Below are 25,443 nucleotides of genomic sequence, written 5' to 3'. Positions count from 1 at the left end.
TTTTCATAGTTGCATATACTATAACTAAAAAGGCAAATGCTGAAAGTGAACTCGTTTTAAATTCAGGAAGTACTATAGTTTGCTGCAAATGTAGCCCACACAGGAAGCTTGACACAGTTGCCATTGAAACACACCCCCATGTGTGAAATGTAACTCTTATTGAACAGAGGCATGACTTGACATAACACAGCAGCTCATGCTGTGACACGAGGAGTTGCCAGATTTCGGTGGTAAGTACACGTGGTGTTATAAGTTTGGTTTTTTTTTTTTTTTGTAGAAGACATTTAGCTCTTATGTTTAGGTAAATGAAATTGTTGTAGTTTAAAGTTAATGGCAGAGTTTTCACTTGCTTGCCTAACATTTGGTGTTAACACATTTGGTGCACATGTTAATGTATATTGGTTTCTCGCATTGTTTTGAATATATATTTTTTTATATTCCGTCAACTACTTTTAGTGTTCTGTTCTAAATTTGTATGCTGTAGATTGCAACTTGATTTCCAAATACATTACATGACTGAATATTTCATGTTTAGGAGAAAGGATTTCAAGTCATGTCTTCGCAAATTGCAAAGAAAAAGCGACTTGGGTCACGACGAGTGGCACCAAGCCAAAAGAAAGTACCTAAGGCTGATGAGTACCACTTAACAGAAGCTTCCTCTGTGGCACAAGGCTACGCAGCAGACGAAAGTACTGAATCTTTAAATGTTTTATCCAGCCGAGAGGATTCTAAACCAGAAACTCGACATCCACCTTCAGCAGAGGTCACATTTAACCGGAGAAAATTTGGGTCTAATCGGAGCAGTAAAGGAAAGCAGTTGGTGAATGATTTAGAAACTGAACCTTACCTCAACCCTGGAAAGGAACTTGAGGAAAAAAGCAGGGGTAATGAAACCTTTGAAACAATACAAACGCCACGGGCAGTGGAACTTAAACAGCAGGAAGAATTCGGTCAAGGAAGTGATCATGTGTCTGCACTAGCTAAGGACTGTTCAGAAAGTACACATGATAAAAATTCTGAGGGTGAAATGGAAATGTTAACTCCTGAAATCAATAATCTGCAAGAGTGCAACCCTTGTAGAAATGAAGTCAAGCTTGAAGAGATTGACAAATCTGACATACAAAGTGAAGAAATCAAAGAAAACATGCATCCTGTGGCTCAACAGTCATCCAGTGACATGCCACATGAGGAGCCTTCAACTGTGTATTCTGTAGCAGAAATGCAAAGTACAGAAAGAGATGACAAGAAGATGCTCAGGCGGGATGGAAGGTTACAGGGTAACAACTTGGTAAATGAGTCACATGTAGAATTTGAAGCTTTAGAGGCAGTCACACCAAACATAACCACAGATAAAAACAGCCCAGAACAAAATATTGAAGTCGTGTGCAGTGCTGAGCAGGAAACATTTTCATCATCAAAAGAGAAGTTGACTGCAAATGAGGATCCTTGTAGCTTATCTGAAGTTAGAGAAGCATGGCAATCAGAAAGTGCTATGAATAAAATACATGAAGTGAACATTACGCCCATAGAAATACAGGACATGTACCAAAATCAGTACTCCTCTAAAATTCAGGGTATTGATGTCACGGAAAATGCTGTTACTTGCTCTGAAAAACCAGAAGACCAAACTGAGATGGATACTCACTCGTCTGACATGAAAGTAAAAAACAATAATGTATTTCACACAGAGCAGGAAAATGTTAATGAAAATCAATATGCATATCCTACAAATAACAGACATCCGGAGGGCTTACAGGATGAAAATGAGGATAATCAGATGTATGATTCCAAGCAACAAGTGATCACTGACATAGCAGTTAGTCGGTTGGTAGCCACTGAAATCAGCAATGCTAACAAGTCTCAAGTCATGGTGCAAACTGTTGATGATTCTGTGTCAAATAATTACAAACAAAGTGAGCATCAAAGAAAAGAAGGACCTTTAGAAACTCTACCTGAGGAAAATGAGGACAGTGATGTTGATATGAGCAATGGTTCAGTACAAACTGTACCATCTGAAGTAAATACTATTTTGGAATCCCAACTTAAAAGCAATAATGTGACTTCAAGTGAGCAAACCCATACGGTCTATGACTCCATTGGGAAAAGAAGAAAAATGGGATCCACTCAAAAAAATAAAGGAAGACAGCGTGATAAGGAATTTAAAGATGAAGATGCAATTGGTGATGAAACCCCTGAAACAACAGAAATGTCAGCAACAGAGGCTACAAGACCTGAAGAATTACTGCAAAGAAACGAGCGTGACGTTTCTCTGTCTGTGCCACATGACAGCTCCATGTTTAAAGTGGCCACACCTGCTTATTTTCCTGACATCCAGAGCCCAACTGCAAAGAGCTATTCTGAGATTAGCCTGGACAGTTTAATTCCTCAAAGTGAAAACCTTAAGGAAGATAAAAATCAGACAACCCTTAATGTGATTTCAGATAAACCATTGGAATCTGTGATAGAAGAAGTGGTTAAATCTGAAACTGTTCTGACTGAAGAAGTCAAAGATCCTCATCACCCTGATGGCAACCAAGGTAAACAGCACTTTGTGACTCAGGAAATCAAGGGAGGTGATGTTCCAGATACTAAAGACAGGGGTGTCCCTCTACAAACTCAACTCTCCCAACTTCAAGACAATATTCTGAGCACAGATAAGCAATCCCATGCGGTCACCGAATCCAGGGGAAATAGAAGAAAAATGGGATCCACTCGTAGAGTAAAAGGAAGACAGCGTGATAAGGAATTTAAAGATGAAGATGCAATTGGTGATGAAACCCCTGAAACAACAGAAATGTCAGCAACAGAGGCTACAAGACCTGAAGAATTACTGCAAAGAAACGAGCATGATGTTTCTCTGTCTGTGCCACACGACAGCTCCATTTTTACAGTGTCTACACCTGCTTATTTTCCTGAGGCCCAGAACACAACAGCAACAAGCCATCCTGAGATTAGCTTGAACAGTTTAATTCCTCAAAGTGAAAACCTTCACGAAAATCAAGATGAGCAAGATTTTAAAGTGGTTTCAGATAAACCATTGGAATCTGGGATGGAAGAAGTGGATGAATCTGAAACTGCTCTGCGTGAAGAGGTCAAAGATGCCAATCACTCAGATGAAACTGTCTGGAAAATGCATCAAGACGAGGTTGAAAGAACAGAAATTCAAGAAGTGCTGCAGAATGATTTCTCATCTGAAAATGTGATTGATGATGCCACAGAAAACTCTTCCTTTACTTCTGGAGACTTAGGCCAAACTGAAAATAGCAACACTTACCAGTTTCAAGTGATGGTGCAGAGTCTTGATGAATCTGTAACCAAAGTGGAAGTTTCAACTCCTGATGACAAACAACCTGAACAGCACTTTGTGACTCAGGGAAACGAGGAAGGTGACATTTCAGACAGCAAAGGTGGTGGAGTCTCTCCACAATCTCCAAACTCATTAGCAACTCCACCTTTTGAGTCGCAACTTCAGGACAATACTGTGAGCACAGATAAGCAATCCCATACGGTCACCGAATCCAGGGGGAATAGAAGAAAAATGGGATCCACTCGTAGAGTAAAAGGAAGACAGCGTGATAAGGAATTTAAAGATGAAGATGCAATTGGTGATGAAACCCCTGAAACAACAGAAATGTCAGCAACAGAGGCTACAAGACCTGAAGAATTACTGCAAAGAAACGAGCATGATGTTTCTCTGTCTGTGCCACACGACAGCTCCATTTTTACAGTGTCTACACCTGCTTATTTTCCTGAGGCCCAGAACACAACAGCAACAAGCCATCCTGAGATTAGCTTGAACAGTTTAATTCCTCAAAGTGAAAACCTTCACGAAAATCAAGATGAGCAAGATTTTAAAGTGGTTTCAGATAAACCATTGGAATCTGGGATGGAAGAAGTGGATGAATCTGAAACTGCTCTGCGTGAAGAGGTCAAAGATGCCAATCACTCAGATGAAACTGTCTGGAAAATGCATCAAGACGAGGTTGAAAGAACAGAAATTCAAAAGTGCTGCAGAATGATTTCTCATCTGAAAATGTGATTGATGATGCCACAGAAAACTCTTCCTTTACTTCTGGAGACTTAGGCCAAACTGAAAATAGCAACACTTACCAGTTTCAAGTGATGGTGCAGAGTCTTGATGAATCTGTAACCAAAGTGGAAGTTTCAACTCCTGATGACAAACAACCTGAACAGCACTTTGTGACTCAGGGAAACGAGGAAGGTGACATTTCAGACAGCAAAGGTGGTGGAGTCTCTCCACAATCTCCAAACTCATTAGCAACTCCACCTTTTGAGTCCCAACTTCAGGACAATACTGTGAGCACAGATAAGCAATCCCATACGGTCACCGAATCCAGGGGGAATAGAAGAAAAATGGGATCCACTCGTAGAGTAAAAGGAAGACAGCGTGATAAGGGATTTAAAGATGAAGATGCAATTGGTGATGAAACCCCTGAAACAACAGAAATGTCAGCAACAGAGGCTACAAGACCTGAAGAATTACTGCAAAGAAACGAGCATGATGTTTCTCTGTCTGTGCCACACGACAGCTCCATTTTTACAGTGTCTACACCTGCTTATTTTCCTGAGGCCCAGAACACAACAGCAACAAGCCATCCTGAGATTAGCTTGAACAGTTTAATTCCTCAAAGTGAAAACCTTCACGAAAATCAAGATGAGCAAGATTTTAAAGTGGTTTCAGATAAACCATTGGAATCTGGGATGGAAGAAGTGGATGAATCTGAAACTACTCTGCGTGAAGAGGTCAAAGATGCCAATCACTCAGATGAAACTGTCTGGAAAATGCATCAAGACGAGGTTGAAAGAACAGAAATTCAAGAAGTGCTGCAGAATGATTTCTCATCTGAAAATGTGATTGATGATGCCACAGAAAACTCTTCCTTTACTTCTGGAGACTTAGGCCAAACTGAAAATAGCAACACTTACCAGTTTCAAGTGATGGTGCAGAGCCCTGATGAATCTTTAACCAAAGTGCAAGTTTCAACTCCTGATGACAAACAACCTGAACAGCACTTTGTGACTCAGGGAAACGAGGAAGGTGACATTTCAGACAGCAAAGGTGGTGGAGTCTCTCCACAATCTCCAAACTCATTAGCAACTCCACCTTTTGAGTCCCAACTTCAGGACAATACTGTGAGCACAGATAAGCAATCCCATACGGTCACCGAATCCAGGGGGAATAGAAGAAAAATGGGATCCACTCGTAGAGTAAAAGGAAGACAGCGTGATAAGGAATTTAAAGATGAAGATGCAATTGGTGATGAAACCCCTGAAACAACAGAAATGTCAGCAACAGAGGCTACAAGACCTGAAGAATTACTGCAAAGAAACGAGCATGATGTTTCTCTGTCTGTGCCACACGACAGCTCCATTTTTACAGTGTCTACACCTGCTTATTTTCCTGAGGCCCAGAACACAACAGCAACAAGCCATCCTGAGATTAGCTTGAACAGTTTAATTCCTCAAAGTGAAAACCTTCACGAAAATCAAGATGAGCAAGATTTTAAAGTGGTTTCAGATAAACCATTGGAATCTGGGATGGAAGAAGTGGATGAATCTGAAACTACTCTGCGTGAAGAGGTCAAAGATGCCAATCACTCAGATGAAACTGTCTGGAAAATGCATCAAGACGAGGTTGAAAGAACAGAAATTCAAAAAGTGCTGCAGAATGATTTCTCATCTGAAAATGTGATTGATGATGCCACAGAAAACTCTTCCTTTACTTCTGGAGACTTAGGCCAAACTGAAAATAGCAACACTTACCAGTTTCAAGTGATGGTGCAGAGTCTTGATGAATCTGTAACCAAAGTGGAAGTTTCAACTCCTGATGACAAACAACCTGAACAGCACTTTGTGACTCAGGGAAACGAGGAAGGTGACATTTCAGACAGCAAAGGTGGTGGAGTCTCTCCACAATCTCCAAACTCATTAGCAACTCCACCTTTTGAGTCGCAACTTCAGGACAATACTGTGAGCACAGATAAGCAATCCCATACGGTCACCGAATCCAGGGGGAATAGAAGAAAAATGGGATCCACTCGTAGAGTAAAAGGAAGACAGCGTGATAAGGAATTTAAAGATGAAGATGCAATTGGTGATGAAACCCCTGAAACAACAGAAATGTCAGCAACAGAGGCTACAAGACCTGAAGAATTACTGCAAAGAAACGAGCATGATGTTTCTCTGTCTGTGCCACACGACAGCTCCATTTTTACAGTGTCTACACCTGCTTATTTTCCTGAGGCCCAGAACACAACAGCAACAAGCCATCCTGAGATTAGCTTGAACAGTTTAATTCCTCAAAGTGAAAACCTTCACGAAAATCAAGATGAGCAAGATTTTAAAGTGGTTTCAGATAAACCATTGGAATCTGGGATGGAAGAAGTGGATGAATCTGAAACTGCTCTGCGTGAAGAGGTCAAAGATGCCAATCACTCAGATGAAACTGTCTGGAAAATGCATCAAGACGAGGTTGAAAGAACAGAAATTCAAGAAGTGCTGCAGAATGATTTCTCATCTGAAAATGTGATTGATGATGCCACAGAAAACTCTTCCTTTACTTCTGGAGACTTAGGCCAAACTGAAAATAGCAACACTTACCAGTTTCAACTGATGGTGCAGAGTCTTGATGAATCTTTAACCAAAGTGGAAGTTTCAACTCCTGATGACAAACAACCTGAACAGCACTTTGTGACTCAGGGAAACGAGGAAGGTGACATTTCAGACAGCAAAGGTGGTGGAGTCTCTCCACAATCTCCAACCTCATTAGCAACTCCACCTTTTGAGTCCCAACTTCAGGACAATACTGTGAGCACAGATAAGCAATCCCATGCGGTCACTGAATCCAGGGGGAATAGAAGAAAAATGGGATCCACTCGTAGAGTAAAAGGAAGACAGCGTGATAAGGAATTTAAAGATGAAGATGCAATTGGTGATGAAACCCCTGAAACAACAGAAATGTCAGCAACAGAGGCTACAAGACCTGAAGAATTACTGCAAAGAAACGAGCATGATGTTTCTCTGTCTGTGCCACATGACAGCTCCATTTTTACAGTGTCTACACCTGCTTATTTTCCTGAGGCCCAGAACCCAACAGCAACAAGCCATCCTGAGATTAGCTTGAACAGTTTAATTCCTCAAAGTGAAAACCTTCACGAAAATCAAGATGAGCAAGATTTTAAAGTGGTTTCAGATAAACCATTGGAATCTGGGATGGAAGAAGTGGATGAATCTGAAACTGCTCTGCGTGAAGAGGTCAAAGATGCCAATCACTCAGATGAAACTGTCTGGAAAATGCATCAAGATGAGGTTGAAAGAACAGAAATTCAAAAAGTGCTGCAGAATGATTTCTCATCTGAAAATGTGATTGATGATGCCACAGAAAACTCTTCCTTTACTTCTGGAGACTTAGGCCAAACTGAAAATAGCAACACTTACCAGTTTCAAGTGATGGTGCAGAGCCCTGATGAATCTTTAACCAAAGTGCAAGTTTCAACTCCTGATGACAAACAACCTGAACAGCACTTTGTGACTCAGGGAAACGAGGAAGGTGACATTTCAGACAGCAAAGGTGGTGGAGTCTCTCCACAATCTCCAACCTCATTAGCAACTCCACCTTTTGAGTCCCAATTTCAGGACAATACTGTGAGCACAGATAAGCAATCCCATGCGGTCACCGAATCCAGGGGGAATAGAAGAAAAATGGGATCCACTCGTAGAGTAAAAGGAAGACAGCGTGATAAGGGATTTAAAGATGAAGATGCAATTGGTGATGAAACCCCTGAAACAACAGAAATGTCAGCAACAGAGGCTACAAGACCTGAAGAATTACTGCAAAGAAACGAGCATGATGTTTCTCTGTCTGTGCCACACGACAGCTCCATTTTTACAGTGTCTACACCTGCTTATTTTCCTGAGGCCCAGAACCCAACAGCAACAAGCCATCCTGAGATTAGCTTGAACAGTTTAATTCCTCAAAGTGAAAACCTTCACGAAAATCAAGATGAGCAAGATTTTAAAGTGGTTTCAGATAAACCATTGGAATCTGGGATGGAAGAAGTGGATGAATCTGAAACTGCTCTGCGTGAAGAGGTCAAAGATGCCAATCACTCAGATGAAACTGTCTGGAAAATGCATCAAGATGAGGTTGAAAGAACAGAAATTCAAGAAGTGCTGCAGAATGATTTCTCATCTGAAAATGTGATTGATGATGCCACAGAAAACTCTTCCTTTACTTCTGGAGACTTAGGCCAAACTGAAAATAGCAACACTTACCAGTTTCAAGTGATGGTGCAGAGTCTTGATGAATCTGTAACCAAAGTGGAAGTTTCAACTCCTGATGACAAACAACTTGAACAGCACTTTGTGACTCACGGAAACGAGGAAGGTGACATTTCAGACAGCAAAGGTGGTGGAGTCTCTCCACAATCTCCAACTCCAACCTCATTAGCAACTCCACCTTTTGAGTCCCAACTTCAGGACAATACTGTGAGCACAGATAAGCAATCCCATGCGGTCACCGAATCCAGGGGGAATAGAAGAAAAATGGGATCCACTCGTAGAAATAAAGGAAGACAGCGTGATAAGGAATTTAAAGATGAAGATGCAATTGGTGATGAAACTCCTGAAACAACAGAAATGTCAGCAACAGAGGCTACAAGACCTGAAGAATTACTGCAAGAAAACAAGCATGATGTTTCTCTGTCTGTGCCATATCATGAAAATTCCCTTACAAATCAAAATGACGGAGATACTAAAGTGATTAATGATAAACCAGTGCAGGCTGGGATGGAAGAAGTCAAAAAAGATCAGCACATAAACCTTTTAGGGCAGGATGGAAATTTACCCAGCAATATTTTGTTAAGTGGAACAACAGAATGTACCATTACAGTTGAGATAACAACTGACAGCACTGAAGTTGAATGCAGTGTTGCACAAGAAACATTTTTTGCATCTCAAAATGTGTTGACTCCAAATAGGGAACAACATAAGCATTGCAACCCAATTGAGGTCACTGAAGCTAAGCAGTCAGAGGGTGCATTAATGCATCAGACTGACTTTAGCGCAAGTACAGAGAGTCACCAAACATCCTTATCTGAAACAAATATCTCTTTGGACTTCCACCATCAGGATAATTCTCAGGACATTACAGAAATTCACACACGCCTCAGCCATAAAGGGAATAGAAAGAAAATGGGTTCAAGCCGAAGAAATAAAGGAAGACAGTGTGTCAAGGACCCTGATGCATACCAGGAACCTAAAGATGACATTTTAGAAAAACCCACAAGTAATGACAAACTCAGAACAATTGACATGTCACCAGCAACAGATATAACAAAGGAGGAAGAAGAAAAAGACCTCATATCCATTGACAAAGAAGTGCAGATTAGCTCAACAGCAAAAGAAGGCAAAAATAAAGAAAAGTTGTCGGAGGAAGATGCAATTTTCTCACAGAATAATATGGATAGCAATACAGATGGACTTCTCAAATCTAACAACGATTTCAATGAGGAAAATAAAGTTGTTCAAGATGCTATGAATTTAGATCAGCTTACAGGATGTGACACAATTACAAAGCACCTGATGCAATCACCACAAGCCTCAGTTTGTGAAATTCACTCAGACATGCAGCATACCTCATATCATGCTGGCATCGAAGGCTCTAGCTCTCTGAAGGTGCTTGATAAAGAAGAAGCGTTGGAGGCAATGGATGCAAGCAACGGCCAGCAAGAACAAACTCAATCAGGTAACAGAAATACTTTCCAAATAAATCCACAACAGAAGAAGAGAAAGATAGGTTCTTCTCGCAGGAGTCAACTCAACAGAAAAAAAGAGGAAGAAACAGACAACACAGATGAAACCAAGGAAAGTGACTTTCACACCGAAGCTGACGTGAGGAATACTGACAAGTTGGACGTGGTAGAGTTACCGTTAACTACAGATATACCACAAAATGAAACTGCACAACCGTTATTCTCTGCTGTTCATAAACAACAGGAAGCTGCTGAAACCTTTTCTGTACCAAGCAGTACAGAGATCAATGTGATACCAGTAGTAGAAGATTTTAAGGCCACTCTTCCTGAACAGTTTTCCTCTCTCCGTGAAGAAACTATCAGTCTGGTTACACGCGTTATCACAGGTGGTGTAAGAGAAGTTATTGTGGAGCCGCCACAGCTAGACAATTTTACAAACACTGAGACTCAAATAACCACTGTGGTCACGGATAGAAGCAGACGCTCCATAAATCAGTTGCTGCCCCCAAATACCGAGGCTGCCACAGACACTGGCATAGCAGAAGAGAGCTTAGTGTCTTTTGGTGAGGCCAGGCAAAATACACATAGCGATGAGGAAAGGCCAGAGAGCATAAAAGTAGTACAAGATCAAGATGCTAGTGAGAAAAATCCAAACAACTTGAATGAAGGAGCTCGTAATAAAACTCAAGAGATGAGGAGTGAAAGTCCAAATTTACATTTGAGCAACCGGAGAAGAAAGATGGGCTCCACCCGCAGAAACAAAGAAGAGCTTCATCAAAAACAGGAGGTGGATAACGAAGCGAAGGAGACTGGAACAGACATCGGGGAAACTAAAAGTGTCTCCATAATCAAAGAAGAAGCACTTCAGCTTCACACAGATCACAAAAACAATGATAGCGAACAAGGAAAACAGAAAGTATTTGAAACAGTGGAAATCAGCCCTCTGGGTCAGTCTAAATTCAAACCTCTGCCTGAGCAAACAGTTGAAGAGAGGCCTGTTTCCCAAGACCAGCTAGCAGAAACAGAATATCACACTGCAAATGACCTCCTGTCTACATCCTTAAAAGATGATTTGGTGTCAGAATCAGCATCTGGAGGGAGGAGAAGAAAATTGGGATCTAACCGAAGGTCCTGTGGGCATCAGCGTATAGAAGACAAAACAGGAGAGGGCACAATGATAGATGATCAAAGTGGGACAGATGCCAGAATTTCAGAGGTAAGCAGCAATGTTTGGGGTTTTTTGTTTAGTTTAGTTTTTTAGTATTTAGTAGAAATCTTAATTGTTTGCAATTTTTCCAAAACCTCATGCACAGACTACATTTAAATTTGACTATTAAATGCAATTCCTTATTGAACTTTGTTGTATTTATAATTCTATGCATAGTTGTGAATAGTGAATAGTTATTATTGGACAAGTGTTCTTTCACATAGGCAAGCCTACATTGTTATTTACACCCCATTTGCAGTAGACACTTTGCAAACTGGATTGTTTGTGGCAAGATCATTGTGACACAGGGAACTAAAAAGAGGAACATGAGGTTTACATAGCATGTTTCACATACAGCAATCGAGAACATGTGTTCACCTTCTTCAGAAACCTGGCAGATAAGGGCTTTGGATGAGATCAGCAAATAATGGCTTTAAAGATGTCACAATAAATTGTTATTATCGACAAAGAATGGGAAACCAGTAGGTCAGATATTCCAGCTTCAGATATTATTAGGAGACGACTGATTACTAGATGATAACTAATCCAAGTAGAATAATTTGCACTTTCACATCATAAAATGAGTTTGTCATGCACATTTAGAAGCATAAAAAGCCCTACTTTTCTTTCTGCAGGTTGGAAAACGTGATAAGAAACCATCATCAGGCCTCTCAAAGAGTGAAGACCACTCAAAGACTGTGAGGTAGGTCTAACACACAGATATTTTTTAAAAGGCTGGGGTTGTCCAGCTACTTAATTAGCTTTCAAGTGTTGGCTTTCCTACTTGACTTACTCACTGTAACTCATAGATAAGTCCGAATTTGTTACAATGTAGTCTGTTATGCGTTATACTGAATATTCATGTTCATATTGCATATATAGCAATGGACAACTGTAATATCAGTCACCTCAAAGTTCACTTTGTAACATCCAAAAGAAAATGTCCATGAGATGGTTAAAAACATTTTACAATTTGTTAATCTATTTGAGTCACATACAAAAGGAAAGTATACCTGCTTTTACACATAAAACATAATAACACTGTGTCATTATGTAGTTAAGAAAAACTAAGCCAAAATTCAGAAGGAGTGTGTGTAAAACTAAGTAGACTTTTACTGCTTCAGTGTGACCACCTTTATAAAGCCAGAAGTGTCCCTTTCCCAACGATTCCAAAACATTCAAGACACCTGCTAATCTTCCCAAAAGTGAACGTCCCAACAAATTCACCCCTAGGTCAGACCCTGCAATGCCATGCTGCCAAGAGAAATCCTCTTCTCTCTAAAAAGAACATGGCAGCATGGCTGAAGTTTGCAATATTGCATCTGAAAAAGCCACAGACTTCTCGAACAATGTCCTTTGCACAGATGTGACCAAAGTAGAGATGTTTGGCCATAATGCACATAAAATCCAGGGCTCAACGTAAATTAAATGTGGTAGCAAGACCTCATGAGAGCTGTGCATTAACAAATGCCTGCAAACCTCAGTGAAAAGGAACAATGTCTGAAAGAAGAGCGGGCCAAAAGTCCTTCACAGCAATGTGAGAGACTGATAAAGTCACAGAGAAAACAATTACTTCAACTTAATTCTGTGAAAATGCAGAATCATAGGGTGTGTTTAGTTTTTTGCACACTGCTTCTGCATTTTGACTTGACTGTTCCTCTGACGCTGTAGTTAAAATAATTTAAGAACATGGTAATGACCGGATGATTTCTTGGAATGCCTTGATAAGGTAAAAACTTGTGCACCGCATGGTACTTTCTTTCTTTTTGCAAGCTTTAAAAATATAGTTATGCAATTACTACTGTACACTAGCTTAGCAGTAGTGTATGCACTATTTTCAGCTGACCTGCTTAGAAATGAGGTGTGAATGTCACCAGAGTGGTGTGGTTTAAGAGCACACAGCTTCCTCATCTCTATTGTTTTAAATAAATAATCACAAATCAAGTGAATGACAAAATTCCTTGTCAAATGTTCAGTGCACGGCAACTCAAATATGAGCTTGAGACATTCTGAAAACTGACCATTTCAACCTTGCAAATCCTTACGCTGTATATGTCATGAAGTTTGTTTGATTGTCTTTTCCACAGTGAGAAGACTTCAGCCCAACCTTGTAATGCTGGAATCTTTCCTGTTAAAGAGAATCAAACATTTTCTCTGGGTAAGAAGATGATCAGTGCAACTTACCAATAATTATAGGGAAATTTTACATTAAAAGATGATGTATGACCAGACATTTTCATTTCAGTTGATAATCCGGGAGTGTTAGACTCCAAATCAAAGCGCTACAATGTGGTAATGATTGGAGACAGCAGTGTGGGAAAGACCTCCTTCATGAAAAGAGCTCAAAGTGGGAAGTTTTCTTTAGATATACCTGCCTCAATCGGTAAGATCCTGGTGTTAATCTCACAATTAATCCTACTAATGTGTATGCACAGTGATGTACACTCTAAATATACACGTAAATATTGTTTATAGGCCTGGATTCGCTGATGTGGCCTGTTGTAGTAGATGGAAAGCCTATGATACTACAGTTATGGGACACAGCAGGTCAAGAAAGGTAAGTCTCAATTTTCCTCTTAGAATGAATCATTGAGACAAATTTTTGATGTTTCACAGAACATTTAAATTATATATCACTATGGAAATGTCTTGAGCCACTCTACATTTCTTTATATTTTGATACCAGTAATCTGCTGTAGATTGGTTTGTAAGCCTGCCAGTTATTATTTGGTCCTCCATTTGTCCAGTTTCCTAAATTTGTAAGGACACACAGCACACCATGCCAAGAAGTGACAAAAAATTTGAAACTGGCAACTCTTTAGGAATCATGTTGTTGGTTAAAACAAAGCATAACATTTTCATTGACTGTCAAACGGTGTTATATTTTGGCATTTTTCATAGATTCAAGTAAAGAAATGGGAACAAATTATGTTTTTCTGACAGGCTGCTAATAACAAAGTGCCCAAAGATACAATTTAAAATGGGTTCTTTGCAAAGTGTTTCCTTGCTGTAGACAAAACAATGTATCTCCCCTTGAGTCAGGTGCCATGTTATGCCATCTACGCTTGAATTATTCAAAGGTCAATTTTATGGTACAAGGACTGGACTAAGAATGAGTGAAAAAGTAGCCAATATCCAAAGGAAAACTTTGAAACACCTTCAGAAAGCTGGAGAACTATTGCTTAAGACCACTTTAAGAATTACAAGAAAGTCCTGCCAGGCAAAATATAAAGAAATGAGGGGTTTATCAAGACTTTTGCACAGTTTTGTTGCTGAAAGAAGCCATACTGGAGAGAATACATTTAACAGTTTTTTTGAGTTTTATTAATGTTTTTTCTAGTCTGTTTTGAACAGTACATATATTATAATGTACGTAGGTCACGGTAGGCTGCCTGTAGGAGAATAACAAATATCACAGTCGTCAGTGTGTTACGTATGACAGTATCAAAGTCCAACTTGTCTGACTTTTCACAGCCCAGGTTATCTTTTACATTTCACGTTAGTTAAATTCTGTAAATGAGCAACTTGTCTGAGTATAAAAACACTGGGAGCAACACGTCTGCATTTCTGTGACGTCATAAAGACAAAAAGCACAGTTTGTCCATTAAAGTGCGTTAATTATCTAGTTGGAATTCTGAATTCTGCCAAACCTTGTGATTTTCTCCTTCATAGCATGGGTTTGTCAGGAGTAGAATTGAGCCAGGTGGAAAAAGCAAAGATGACTTCATAATGAGTGCAAAAAGTCTATCCTTCTAATAAAGCAAGAAAAATTGCAAAACCTGTGCATGACAGTTCATTTCTGCTTACTCATTTCTATCATACTGCTCATAAAACTAAAAGTTAACTACAGACTTGGACGCACGAGTCCCAAACTACAATACAGCGACATATCCTGAAGGAAACATACATATCCAGAGAGAGAGGAAAAAAAGAAGCAAATTTCTATATCGAGGTTTTCTAAACAACTACTGCTTTTTGGAGTTTGTTTGAGCCAGACTTGAATAGTTTTATATCTGTTTTGTAAATAAAGCCAATCAGAGAAGACGCCATCTCTTTTTTAAAGGTACAGGCTATTATTTTGTGGTTTATGATGTCCTGAATGTTGTGCCACATGCAGTCTTGCTGTTCTAGGGAGTGGCTGTGTTTTTTTCAGTGTATAGATAAACTTCCCCGATGGCCAAGGACACACTGTCCCGCTGTTCCGAAGCCTGACAAGGAAGGCTTCCAAGTAGGCGACACCCAGTGTTCAAAGCAGTGTGTACACACTGCTTTGAACGCAAGATCTGCAGTTACTACATGTAACAGTGTTTACTTAAGTAACATTTGCTTTTGTAGATAGATACGGTATAGCAGCCAATTTCAACATGTAACAGACAATGTGCTCAGATCAGAGTCTGTGTATTTAAAGACTGCTCAAGTGTAACTGGTTTCAGAACTGGTTTGGCACTCCTCAATAATGTTTTGTATTCCAGGATACAATGCAGATTTTGTTCCAGTGACAGAGGTGGACTCAACACGCATGCAATTTAAAAATGCTCACTTTTAACTGCAGATTTTAAGCAGACTCGTGTTGGATAAGTTCAATTAAAAAACATAGCAAGAGTGAGAAAGCGTTTGAGACATGCAGTTCCCCAAGAGTTTACAAAAAGCCTCCTTAATGTCAACAATAAAGTGAAGCTTTATTCCAACTCTTCACCTAATGGACAAGCTTCTAAGATCTATTTATTTTATTTTTGCTACAAAAACATCTGACATTTACTTGTTCAAGGAGGGAAGTCTGAGACATGGGTGCGTCTTGAAAAATATGTTCAGTGTAGCCTCTACAAACTGCATTAAATGACAAATTTGTGACATTAACTTTTGAGTGAATGTGAGGAAAGTGATTAGAATGTGCTACAGTATGCAGAGCTAGTGTCTTCCTGGTTTCAAAAAGGAAGTATTAATAGATCACCTCTAATGTCATGCTTTTCTGTCTTTAAAGGTTTCACAGTATCACCAAACAGGTCTTCCACAAAGCCCAGGCCTTTCTCTTGATGTATGACATCACCTCCACCAATAGTTTTTCCGCAGTCAGTTACTGGGCAAACTGTATTCAGGTATGTCTTCCCTTTCAAACTTCAACACCTATTTTTTAAACAGATGTTGAAATTACTAGTTAAACATGCTATGTTGTCAAAACAGTGATTTACTTTTATATTCATTTAGTGTTTTTGGTTCTAATAGGCGGGGCTACACTGGCCACTTCATTAGCACACCTATTCAACTGCTTCAAAAAAAGGAATGAACTAAGCACATGCAAGTGCATTAATGTATGTAGACATAGTCAAGACTACCTGCTGATGTTCAAACACAGCATCAGAACAAGGAAGAATGTTGATTTAAGTGACTTTGAACATGGTTGTTGGATCTATTTCAGACACTCATCTACAATAAACTTTTCTCTCACAACCCGCCTTGTTGCGAGAGATCAGAGAATGGTCAGGCTGCTTCAATCTGATAAGCAGGCAACAGTAGTTTTAAAAAAAATTACAAATAACCACCATAAGGTATGCAGAAGAGCATCTCTGAATGCACAATACTTATCAGCTTTGAAGGAGAAGGGCTACAGCAGCAGAGTAACCCACCGGGTGCCACTCCTGGCAGTTAAGAACAGGAAATTGAGGCTACATTCACACAAGCTCATCACAGTTGGTTAACGGTAGTCTGGAAAAACGTTGCCTGGTCTGATGAGTTTTGATTTCTGCTGCAGCATTTGTATGCTGAGGTCAGAATTTGGTGTAAACGACATGAAAGCATGGATCAGTCCTGCCTTATTCAGGCTGGTGGTGGTGTTTAATGTTTGGGTATTTTTTGGCACACTTGGTCCATATTGTCAATATGGACCAAACTCTCTAGGAAATGTTTTCAGTGTCTTGTTGTATCAATGCCAGGAAGAATTAATGTTGTTGTGAAGGCAAAAAGGAGTCCAACGGGGGTACTAACAGGTATACCTAATAAAGTGGCCTATAAGTGTGATACTGAAGTGTGTATTTAAAACAGCAGCACATATTTTGATTATTAGTAGAAAAAAGTATTGATAAATTTAAAACATCAACTATTTATAGTGGACGGGATGTGAGTGTCTGAAACAGTTAACCAGCCTGCAAAGTTAGACTAGTTTGTAATAACATGTGCAGATTATCAAAATGATTCCTGTTCTGCAGGAGTCTGCTGCTGAAAATGTGACTGTTTTGCTTCTTGGAAACAAGAGCGACTGCTCAGAACGACGGGTTAAAACTCATCAGGGGGAAATTCTTGCTAAGGTGCGAATATGTTGCATTACACCCACTCATGAAACAATCACATTCAGTTCAGTAGTTTTAATGATCAAAACACCCACAGTGAGTGCAGATATTCATTCAACTCCACAGGAATATGACTTTGAGTTTATGGAGTGCAGTGCTGCCACGGGTGAAAACGTGATCCAGTCTTTGGAAGTTGTAGCCAGGTATGTATATAATTTTATTGTTTTTCTCTAAAACCACATCTTTTAACATCGATATGCCCTGTAAAGTCGACTGCTGTGTCATCAGCTGATTGCACTGTTGCTGCGTTGTTGCCAGGAAGCTGAGTCAAAGAATTGACTCAAGAGAAGAAGCCACAGTGTTGCACAAAGAGCCAGAACAGAAAAAAAGCTCAAGATGTTGCTGAACAAGTGTGTTTGTCTTCAAAAAAAAGAAAGAAAAAAGAACAAGTGGTGAAATCCTGAAAACAAGAACACGCTGTACTCATCTGGCTTTCTTGTAACTCAGTACATTATATTTTATTACTTGTACTACATGTGTGCATATTTTCAGTGTTGTTATATTTAGATATAAAATTATTTCTTCAAAGGACTTATATTAGAATATTAGTTTATAGTTAGTAGTGACCAAAGTTATATAGTTAAGAAAGTGAAGGCTTTTTCAGTGTTTGCTAAATAGCTACCCAATAATTTAATGCATATACAAGCTTACTGTATTTAATTATATTTGCACCGTGTGTGTTTTATCTTGCAATATGACAATTTTTGTGCAATATTGTGCAACTTCAAATTATTTCAAATCACATGATTGACATTTTTCCAGATGAAGCTGTAACAACTAAAATCACAAGTTTAAGATTTTATGTGCAATTTCACAAAGTTCATCTCTGTTGTTGTACATCGACTAAATGTTTAGTCTACACCCTCTTCACTTTATGGATCTACTATACTGAAATTTAATGTAAATGTGTATATAGTATTATTAATTTAAACAGGAGAATACCCCATTCAGATATTACCAAGAGAACATGTGACCGAGAGCAAATCTAGTACAGTGGTAAATAATTATTGTATTAAATATATATTAAACATAATTATACTTGCTTTTTTGTGATTTTGTTTAGCCTTTCTTCTAAGTTGGCATTCATCTTAATTCAGTCATCACAACTGTCAGATCTGACACATAATTATGAATAAACATTACTCCCCTATAATTATAGTGCCAGTGACATGATCAGCAGTTATATATGCAAATGTATTTTTATGTTCCTGTGCATTTCCTTTGTGACCAAGTACCTTTAAACCAATTGTTTTAATGGCATGTCTCATGATTAATAAATCTCCAGATAAACAATGTCTGCTTGTGTACTTAATTTGTGCCCTCGTGGAAGTTATGGGTTTCCAGACTGACAAAGACAACTGTGTTAGCAGTGGAACAACAAGTCCGACAATGGTATGAAGAGCATGTCAACAATGGCGCCACTGCAATAATCTCATATAGTCCCAAAGGAGGTGTTGTGGGAAAGGGAACTGAACTGATCCCATGGGATGCATGTACCCACCTATGAGAAGTTCAGTTGAGTAATGTGGTTATTTCTGTTATTTCTGTTTCAGGCTTAAACATGTTAAAACAACAACAACAACATCAAATTACCTGGCAATGATAGATTTTTCTGCTGTTGCAGATGAGCTTAACATGGTTATAGTTTTTTGTCTTTCAGCAAGCAAAAATAGAAGAAAGCATGCAAATCCACATCAGAACAAGGGCAGGTGGTGAGTCAGAAAAACAAGCCAATGACAAAAGTTAAAGAACAACAGCTCAGGCCCTGCAGGGCTCCAGTTTTGCCTATTTAGAGCTGGATCCCTGCTGTGCACGAGCTGTTGAAGATTCAGCTCATTTCCCCATAAATAATTTCACATTACTAAGTTCTTTAATCTTAGACATCACCATAATGCTGTGAAAAAAAACCCAAACATTTTAAATTGAAGCAAAGTGGTTTAATTTCAAGTTACCATTTTTATCCTGTGGCACAGACCCTCTATCATTTCTCGTAAATGGAAAGCTGGCTGCTTTTCTTTGCTTTGTTTATTTCCCACATACACTGAAACTTAACAAGGATCAGACGAGTATGACTCCAGTTAGTCTAATCACTACTAGTTTGAGATTACTGGTTTAAATTTAATCAATGTCTGGAGCCACCAAAACAAGTGTAATGTTGACCTTTGGCCAGCTGGGGGAGTATTTATGCCAGTAAAGCATGTATTTGAACTCATCTACAGACCTAAAAAACAACAACAAAAAAAAACCCCACAGCAATTAAACTGATACCATAATCAAACACGTGCATTCTTTTTGGTCTTTACTATTTTAAATTCATTCAGAACATAAGAAATAATATTAACATTAAGGAATTAAGCAATACTACAGCATTGCAAAATACAGTTTTTGTTTTCCACCACAGTGAATTTTATATCGATTGATATGTGCAGACTTCTGGGTTTAACTCAATGGGTTTTATAGAAGTATTGCTTTAACTGTTTACAGTTATTTGTATACACATCCTGTATATAAATCACGGTCAAATGTTCACCGGGATTTCTAGTCTGCAAACCTCTTTCCTGACTGAGCTAAACTGTGGGAAGTTATGCAGCGTCATAAAATATTTTTTTTTGATCGGGTCATAGGTGAATGATAGGCCTTAAGTGACTAGTTATTTTACACGACCTACCTAGCCACTCCTTCATTAATTTCACTTTGTTGAGTTTCTGTGATATTGTCTTCAGACGTTTGTAATGCAGATGTCTTGTTCGCTGCCTTTGAACGTTTTTTATTTTTCTTAGTGGAATGATACAACTGGATGGCTTGCATGACATCAGCAGCAGTCCAGTGGTGATGGATCAGAGCGTCCTGTAGGGTAAAAAGTCCGTCTCTGGTGCGTCGTACTCCATTACACACTGCTGTGCTACGCAGTTCCAGTCCTATCTCATGCACAATTTTACGCAGATACTTCTGAGTCTCATTTAGACACTGCACCTCTGTAAAAACAGGAGACATGTTTGAAACCTGACCCGCATTTTTTTTTTAATTGTCAAATATGTTTCATGTGTTCAAGTGAAGATTACCTAATGTGAAGTTGGGAGGCTGGAAGCGAATGCAACGCAAGCCGGTCAAGATGGGTGTCGATTTCCCCTCTGGACCCAGTAAACCTTGCACAGCCAGCTCATAGGCTTCCTGTGAGCGCATGTCTATGTTGGAATACCTGTACAGCAAAAAAGAAACTATCATTTAGTACTGTTGCAAATATTTACAGAGGGCAAAAGATGCCATTATTAGGTTTACAGAAATGTAACGTCTTACGTCAACAACGTTTTTTGGTTGACTCCCTCCAGCATTGACAGAACTCTCTCCAGCTTATCCTGTGTGATGTGATCTAGGAGACAGCTTTTTTTAAGTATATTTAAAGGGACATCAGTTCACATAACAAGTGTTTTGCTTATATTCTTGCACTTCAGGTATATAAATTAGAACTGCTATTATAAAACCTTTAAAACCACATACACAATTAAGTCACAGGCAGGGCTGAACTGCCATGAGGCAAGAGGTGGAGTACACCCCGTACAGGTCGGCATTCTGTTGCAGGGCTAACAAAGAGATACAGACAACTCACATTCACATCTACAGCCAATTTAGAATCACCATAAGAGTCACCATATTTTTGAGTTAAAATAACATGCATGTCTATGGACTGGAGAGAAACCAGCACAAGGACTGGGAGAACATAGTCCTCACAAAGACTCCAGCAGGTCAGTGGATTCGTAGCCAAGACCCTTTCCCTGCTGTGAGGTGACAATTCTAAACACAACACCTTTGTGCCGCCATGACACTTTATCGAAAAAGACTTTGTTATTTTAAGTGAAAGATTGAGGAAGCTCAAACTTAAAGAGAAATGATTCATACCATAGGTGGACCTTTCCACAACTCGACCTGTGTTAGTGAAATTATCTGTTGCAGTTCCAAATTCAGCCTCCAGGGTATAATCCTGCAAGAAATATTGTAGAATTGGATCTGTCAGCATTGAATCTGAACTGCATCAGTTTATGTCTGAGAGAAAATTACAAATTACCCTCGTCACTCTTGTGGTGTAGAAATCATTCAGCGCCTTGTTTCCATTCCCAACAGCAAGAACTACATTTTAGAAATATGTGGATATTCTCAGATGATTCACAAAACGAATGTCAACACTGTAATTAATAAATTAATTTTTTCAAATGAGCAACTCTAAAATTATACCTAGAACACCCGAGGAGAAAGTATCGAGGCGATGTCCGACTCCAACTCGAATATGCTGGAATTCAGGTCCTGTGACTAAAATCAAAATGAAACATTATATTCACTCACTACAGTGTTATTCACCACACCTGAGGTTTAATTTACTCCAGTCACATCTAAATTGAAACCAGATACATAGATGACCTGTTACAGGGTAAAACGGTGGAGACACCGAAATCTGTTATTTCTGTGTCTCCACAGAAAACAGTTATAAACACTGTTCAATATTAAAGTGGAAAAAAAAAAGTTGTGAAAAAGAAAGTACAACCTCTTTTAAATCAAAGGTTTTATGTGTCAAATATCATCTGCTACCAAAAATAACGCAAATACAACCTAAGATGAACAACAACACGACACACTGTGTCTCATTTATTTATCTCGGCTTCTGAAATGGTAAATGGTAAATGGACTGGTTCTTATATAGCGCTTTTCTACTCTGTCCGAGCACTCAAAGCGCTTTATACAGCTAATTCATTCACCCAATCACACCCATTCACACAAGCACTTCTAAGCTTAAGTGCTAAGAGTATCTAACATTCATACACATTCACACTCCGATGGATGCATGTCGACACGGGGTTAGTATCTTGCCCAAGGATATTTGGCATGCAGACTGGAGCAGCCTGGGATTGAACCACCGACCTTCTGGTTAGTGGCTGATCCGCTCTGCCACCTGAGCTACAGCCACCCCTCACCCCTGAAATGCTGAGGCAGAGTGTAAAAATGGCCAATGACCATTATGGCCAAACATTTCCACTTTGGTCTCATCTCTCTACATTATAATAATCATTATAATGATCACTCCAACTGTAGAATGGTGGACTTCAGATTGTTTGGCATGACCTTTTATGCTTCACTGGCTGATGAGCTGAACACGTTTTATGCTCGCTTCGACACCGCAGCAATTAAAACGCAAACGGCTGCGTGCGCTCGGAGTGCACCAGTGAAGAAAATGCATTCATCATCACAGAGCATGCCGTGAGGAACACCTTCAGGAGGGTGAACACCAGGAAGGCAGCAGGACCAGATGCAATCCCTGGCCGGGTCCTGAGAGCCTGCGCTGACCAGCTAGCACCGGTGTTCGCGGAGATCTTCAACCTCTCCCTGGCCCAAGCTGTGGTTCCCACATACTTCAAACAGTCCATTATTGTTCCTGTTCCAAAGAAACAACAGCCCGCTTGCCACAATGACTACGGTCCAGTAGCACTGACTTCAATTGTGATGAAGTGTTTTGAAAGACTGATGAGAGATCACATCACTTCTTCACTTCCTGCCACCATTGACTCACTTCAGTTTGCTTACCGGACTAATCGTTCCACAGACGATGCCATATCTCACCTGCTCCACACATCCCTGAGTCACCTGGACACTGGCAGAGGGAATTATGTTAGGATGCTGTTCGTGGACTACAGTTCAGCATTCAACACAATAATTCCCTGTGAGCTTTTCACCAAGTTGACGGATCTAGGACTCAGCTCATCACTGTGTCAGTGGATCCTCCACTTCCTCACAGACAGACCCCAATCAGTGAGGGTGGGAAAACAAGTCTCCCCCTCCATCTCACTCAGCACTGGAGTGCCTCAGGGCTGTGTTTTAAGCCCCCTGCTGTACTCACTGTACACTTATGACCGTGTAGCCACATCAGACACCACCTCCATTGTCAAGTTTGCTGACGACACTGTTGTTGTGGGCCTGATCTCCAACAACATCGAGATGGCCTACCTGGAGGAGATTAGGAACCTGGAGACCTGGTGCCAGGAGAATAACCTCCTCCTAAACATCAGCAAGACTAAGGAGCTGATCGTGGACTTCACCACAAAGCAGGCGAGGAATTACAAACCCCTCATCATCAGTGGCACGCCAGTGGAGAGAGTGGACAGTTTCCGATACCTGGGTGTCGACATCACTCAGGACCTGTCATGGTCCTGCCACATCAACACCCTGGTTAAGAAAGCCCGTCAGCGTCTCTTCTTCCTCAGAAGACTTAGAGACTTCCATCTGCCACTGAAGGTGCTCAAGAACTTCTACTGCTGCACCATCGAGAGCGTCCTGAGGGCAAACATCTGCACCTGGTTTGGGAACAGCACCAAGCAGGACAGACGAGATCTGCAAAGAGTGGTGCGCTCAGCCGAACGCATCATTCAATCAGAGCTCCCTGACCTGCTGTCCATCTACACCAAGCGGTGCAAGTCCAAAGCTAAGAAGATTATGATGGACCTCTCCCTTCCCAACAATGGACTCTTCTCACTATTGAGGTCTGGGAAGCGCTTCCGCTCCCTTAAGGCCAAAACAGAGAGAATGAGGAGGAGCTTCTTCCCCCAGGCTATTCGGGCCCTGAACCAGGTGTAGGACTGGACTCTCCCACACACATCACTATAAGACTGGACTCTCACACACATCATATCACCACACGCACCACCGCACATGTCCTATAATCCTATCATTCCTATAATTTATAATCTTTATAATCTCTTTCTGCTATTTGCACATTTTTTTACTGTAAATTCCTAAGTTAATTTGTAAATTTTGTAGTAACCTGTAAATTGTAAATACTATAAAACTTTTTTTCTGTCATTTAATGGTCGGGCATTGTACAGCTACAAGCATTTCACCCCCATGTCATACTGTGTATGGTTGTGTGTGTGACAAATAAAATTTGAATTTGAATTTAAATTTGAATTTATAGCATGCCCCAGGTTGATATGTAATAACAACTGCCTCATTCTGTTGTCTCTTTCTGCTTTTATAAAGGTGGTCACACTGATGATCAATCAATCAAAGTCTATACACAATTGTGTATTTAATTTTTTTCCACACACTGCCTCTGAAATTTGGCTTAATTTTTGTTAAATAAACAATGACACAAAATTATGTTATCCACTGTTGTTCATCTGAGGTCATATTTACCAAATGTGAAGACTTACTGGAGATCAGAAGATTTTTTAAATGTAAAACTGTAGAAAAGAAAGAGAGTGTACTTTTTTCACTTGTTCTGTAAAAGTAACAGATTTTAAGTTTTGTCTCTTTTTTTGTAAAAGGAGGGCTGTGAACTTTGCCACCTGATGATTTCCACTGAAAATACAGCAGAGATGATTTACTGCAAACTAAAGCATCTGACTGTGTTGTGAAGGTGTTTATACTTTAGAGGTGGAGTGATAGGGACGAGAGGTTGGTGCAGCTGGTTTCTATTTTTCACAATGATGCTGACAAAACAGCTGCATGGACCATGAGGTCAGATAAATGTATCTTAATGTATCTGTTAATGTATCTTCAGAGCGGAGACAACACTTGTTTAAATTTTCAGTAAGGTGGATGTACATACCCAGAGGGTGCTTGGACAGTACAGGAACCGATACTGCTGATACCGTGAGTCCTTTGGACGCTTCACTCTCATGTCTGGGTTGTGCTAAGAGTCGAACCTCGTGGGGAAGTGGCTGGGAAGGCGCAGCATTCAACCCTGAGGTGTAATACACGCACAGGACATTCAAGTGTTAAGTTAAAGGCATGCTGAGTATTAGCTGCATCATGCCTCGGTTAACAGCTGGGTGATTGATAACAGGACCACAAGATACCAGTGAAAAATAAACTACACTCACCTTTAAGAAGATTTGTCTCGATGCTGTCCCGTACCAGTTTCCAGTGAACACCAGAAGGTTTGTAGACACAGAACAGGCCCTCTAACTTCCGAAACATCCGAATAGCTGGAGTTGCCATTATTCAGCAGCATCGGATTATACTTACGTCTTGGAAAAATAATAAAACTAATTTAAAAAGACTACATGTCATGGAAATTTTGACGAGTGACAGTTGTTTTGTTTCTACTGCCACTTTCTTCCACGTGAGCCTACGC

General features: G+C 39.9%; 2 protein-coding genes across 2 annotated transcripts; one reads left to right on the top strand and one right to left on the bottom strand.

The window, feature by feature from the left end:
- Positions 1 to 101: 101 nt before the first annotated feature.
- rab44 (RAB44, member RAS oncogene family) lies at positions 102 to 20,241 on the top strand. Its single transcript, XM_085161209.1, is given in 10 exon segments — positions 102 to 4,031; positions 4,034 to 10,989; positions 11,616 to 11,683; positions 13,068 to 13,138; positions 13,226 to 13,363; positions 13,456 to 13,537; positions 15,962 to 16,076; positions 17,184 to 17,282; positions 17,391 to 17,467; positions 17,583 to 20,241. Coding segments are annotated over 10 exon segments (11,172 nt in total). The 5' UTR covers positions 102 to 553; the 3' UTR covers positions 17,671 to 20,241.
- Positions 17,686 to 25,443, bottom strand: trub2 (TruB pseudouridine (psi) synthase family member 2). Its single transcript, XM_085161196.1, has 8 exons — positions 25,190 to 25,443; positions 24,916 to 25,050; positions 21,555 to 21,629; positions 21,388 to 21,449; positions 21,222 to 21,303; positions 20,622 to 20,694; positions 20,387 to 20,523; positions 17,686 to 20,299 (listed from the first exon to the last, which is right to left on the bottom strand). Exons 1-8 carry the CDS (start codon positions 25,305 to 25,307, stop codon positions 19,989 to 19,991), a joined length of 993 nt encoding a protein of 330 aa, XP_085017322.1. The 5' UTR covers positions 25,308 to 25,443; the 3' UTR covers positions 17,686 to 19,988.

This window comes from Neolamprologus multifasciatus, chromosome 5 (assembly GCF_963576455.1).
Source record: "Neolamprologus multifasciatus chromosome 5, fNeoMul1.2, whole genome shotgun sequence".
Lineage (NCBI taxonomy): Eukaryota > Metazoa > Chordata > Actinopteri > Cichliformes > Cichlidae > Neolamprologus > Neolamprologus multifasciatus.
This window is presented reverse-complemented; position numbering and strand designations above follow the sequence as displayed.

Excerpts from the sequence above, each read along its gene's own strand:
- trub2 (XM_085161196.1), bottom strand. The coding sequence starts at position 25,307 with ATGGCAACTCCAGCTATTCGGATGTTTCGGAAGTTAGAGGGCCTGTTC. Across the intron at positions 21,450-21,554 it reads TTTCTCCTCGGGTGTTCTAG|TTCTTGCTGTTGGGAATGGA; the intron begins GTATAATTTTAG and ends TCTAAAATGTAG. Across the intron at positions 21,304-21,387 it reads ACACCACAAGAGTGACGAGG|GATTATACCCTGGAGGCTGA; the intron begins GTAATTTGTAAT and ends TATTTCTTGCAG.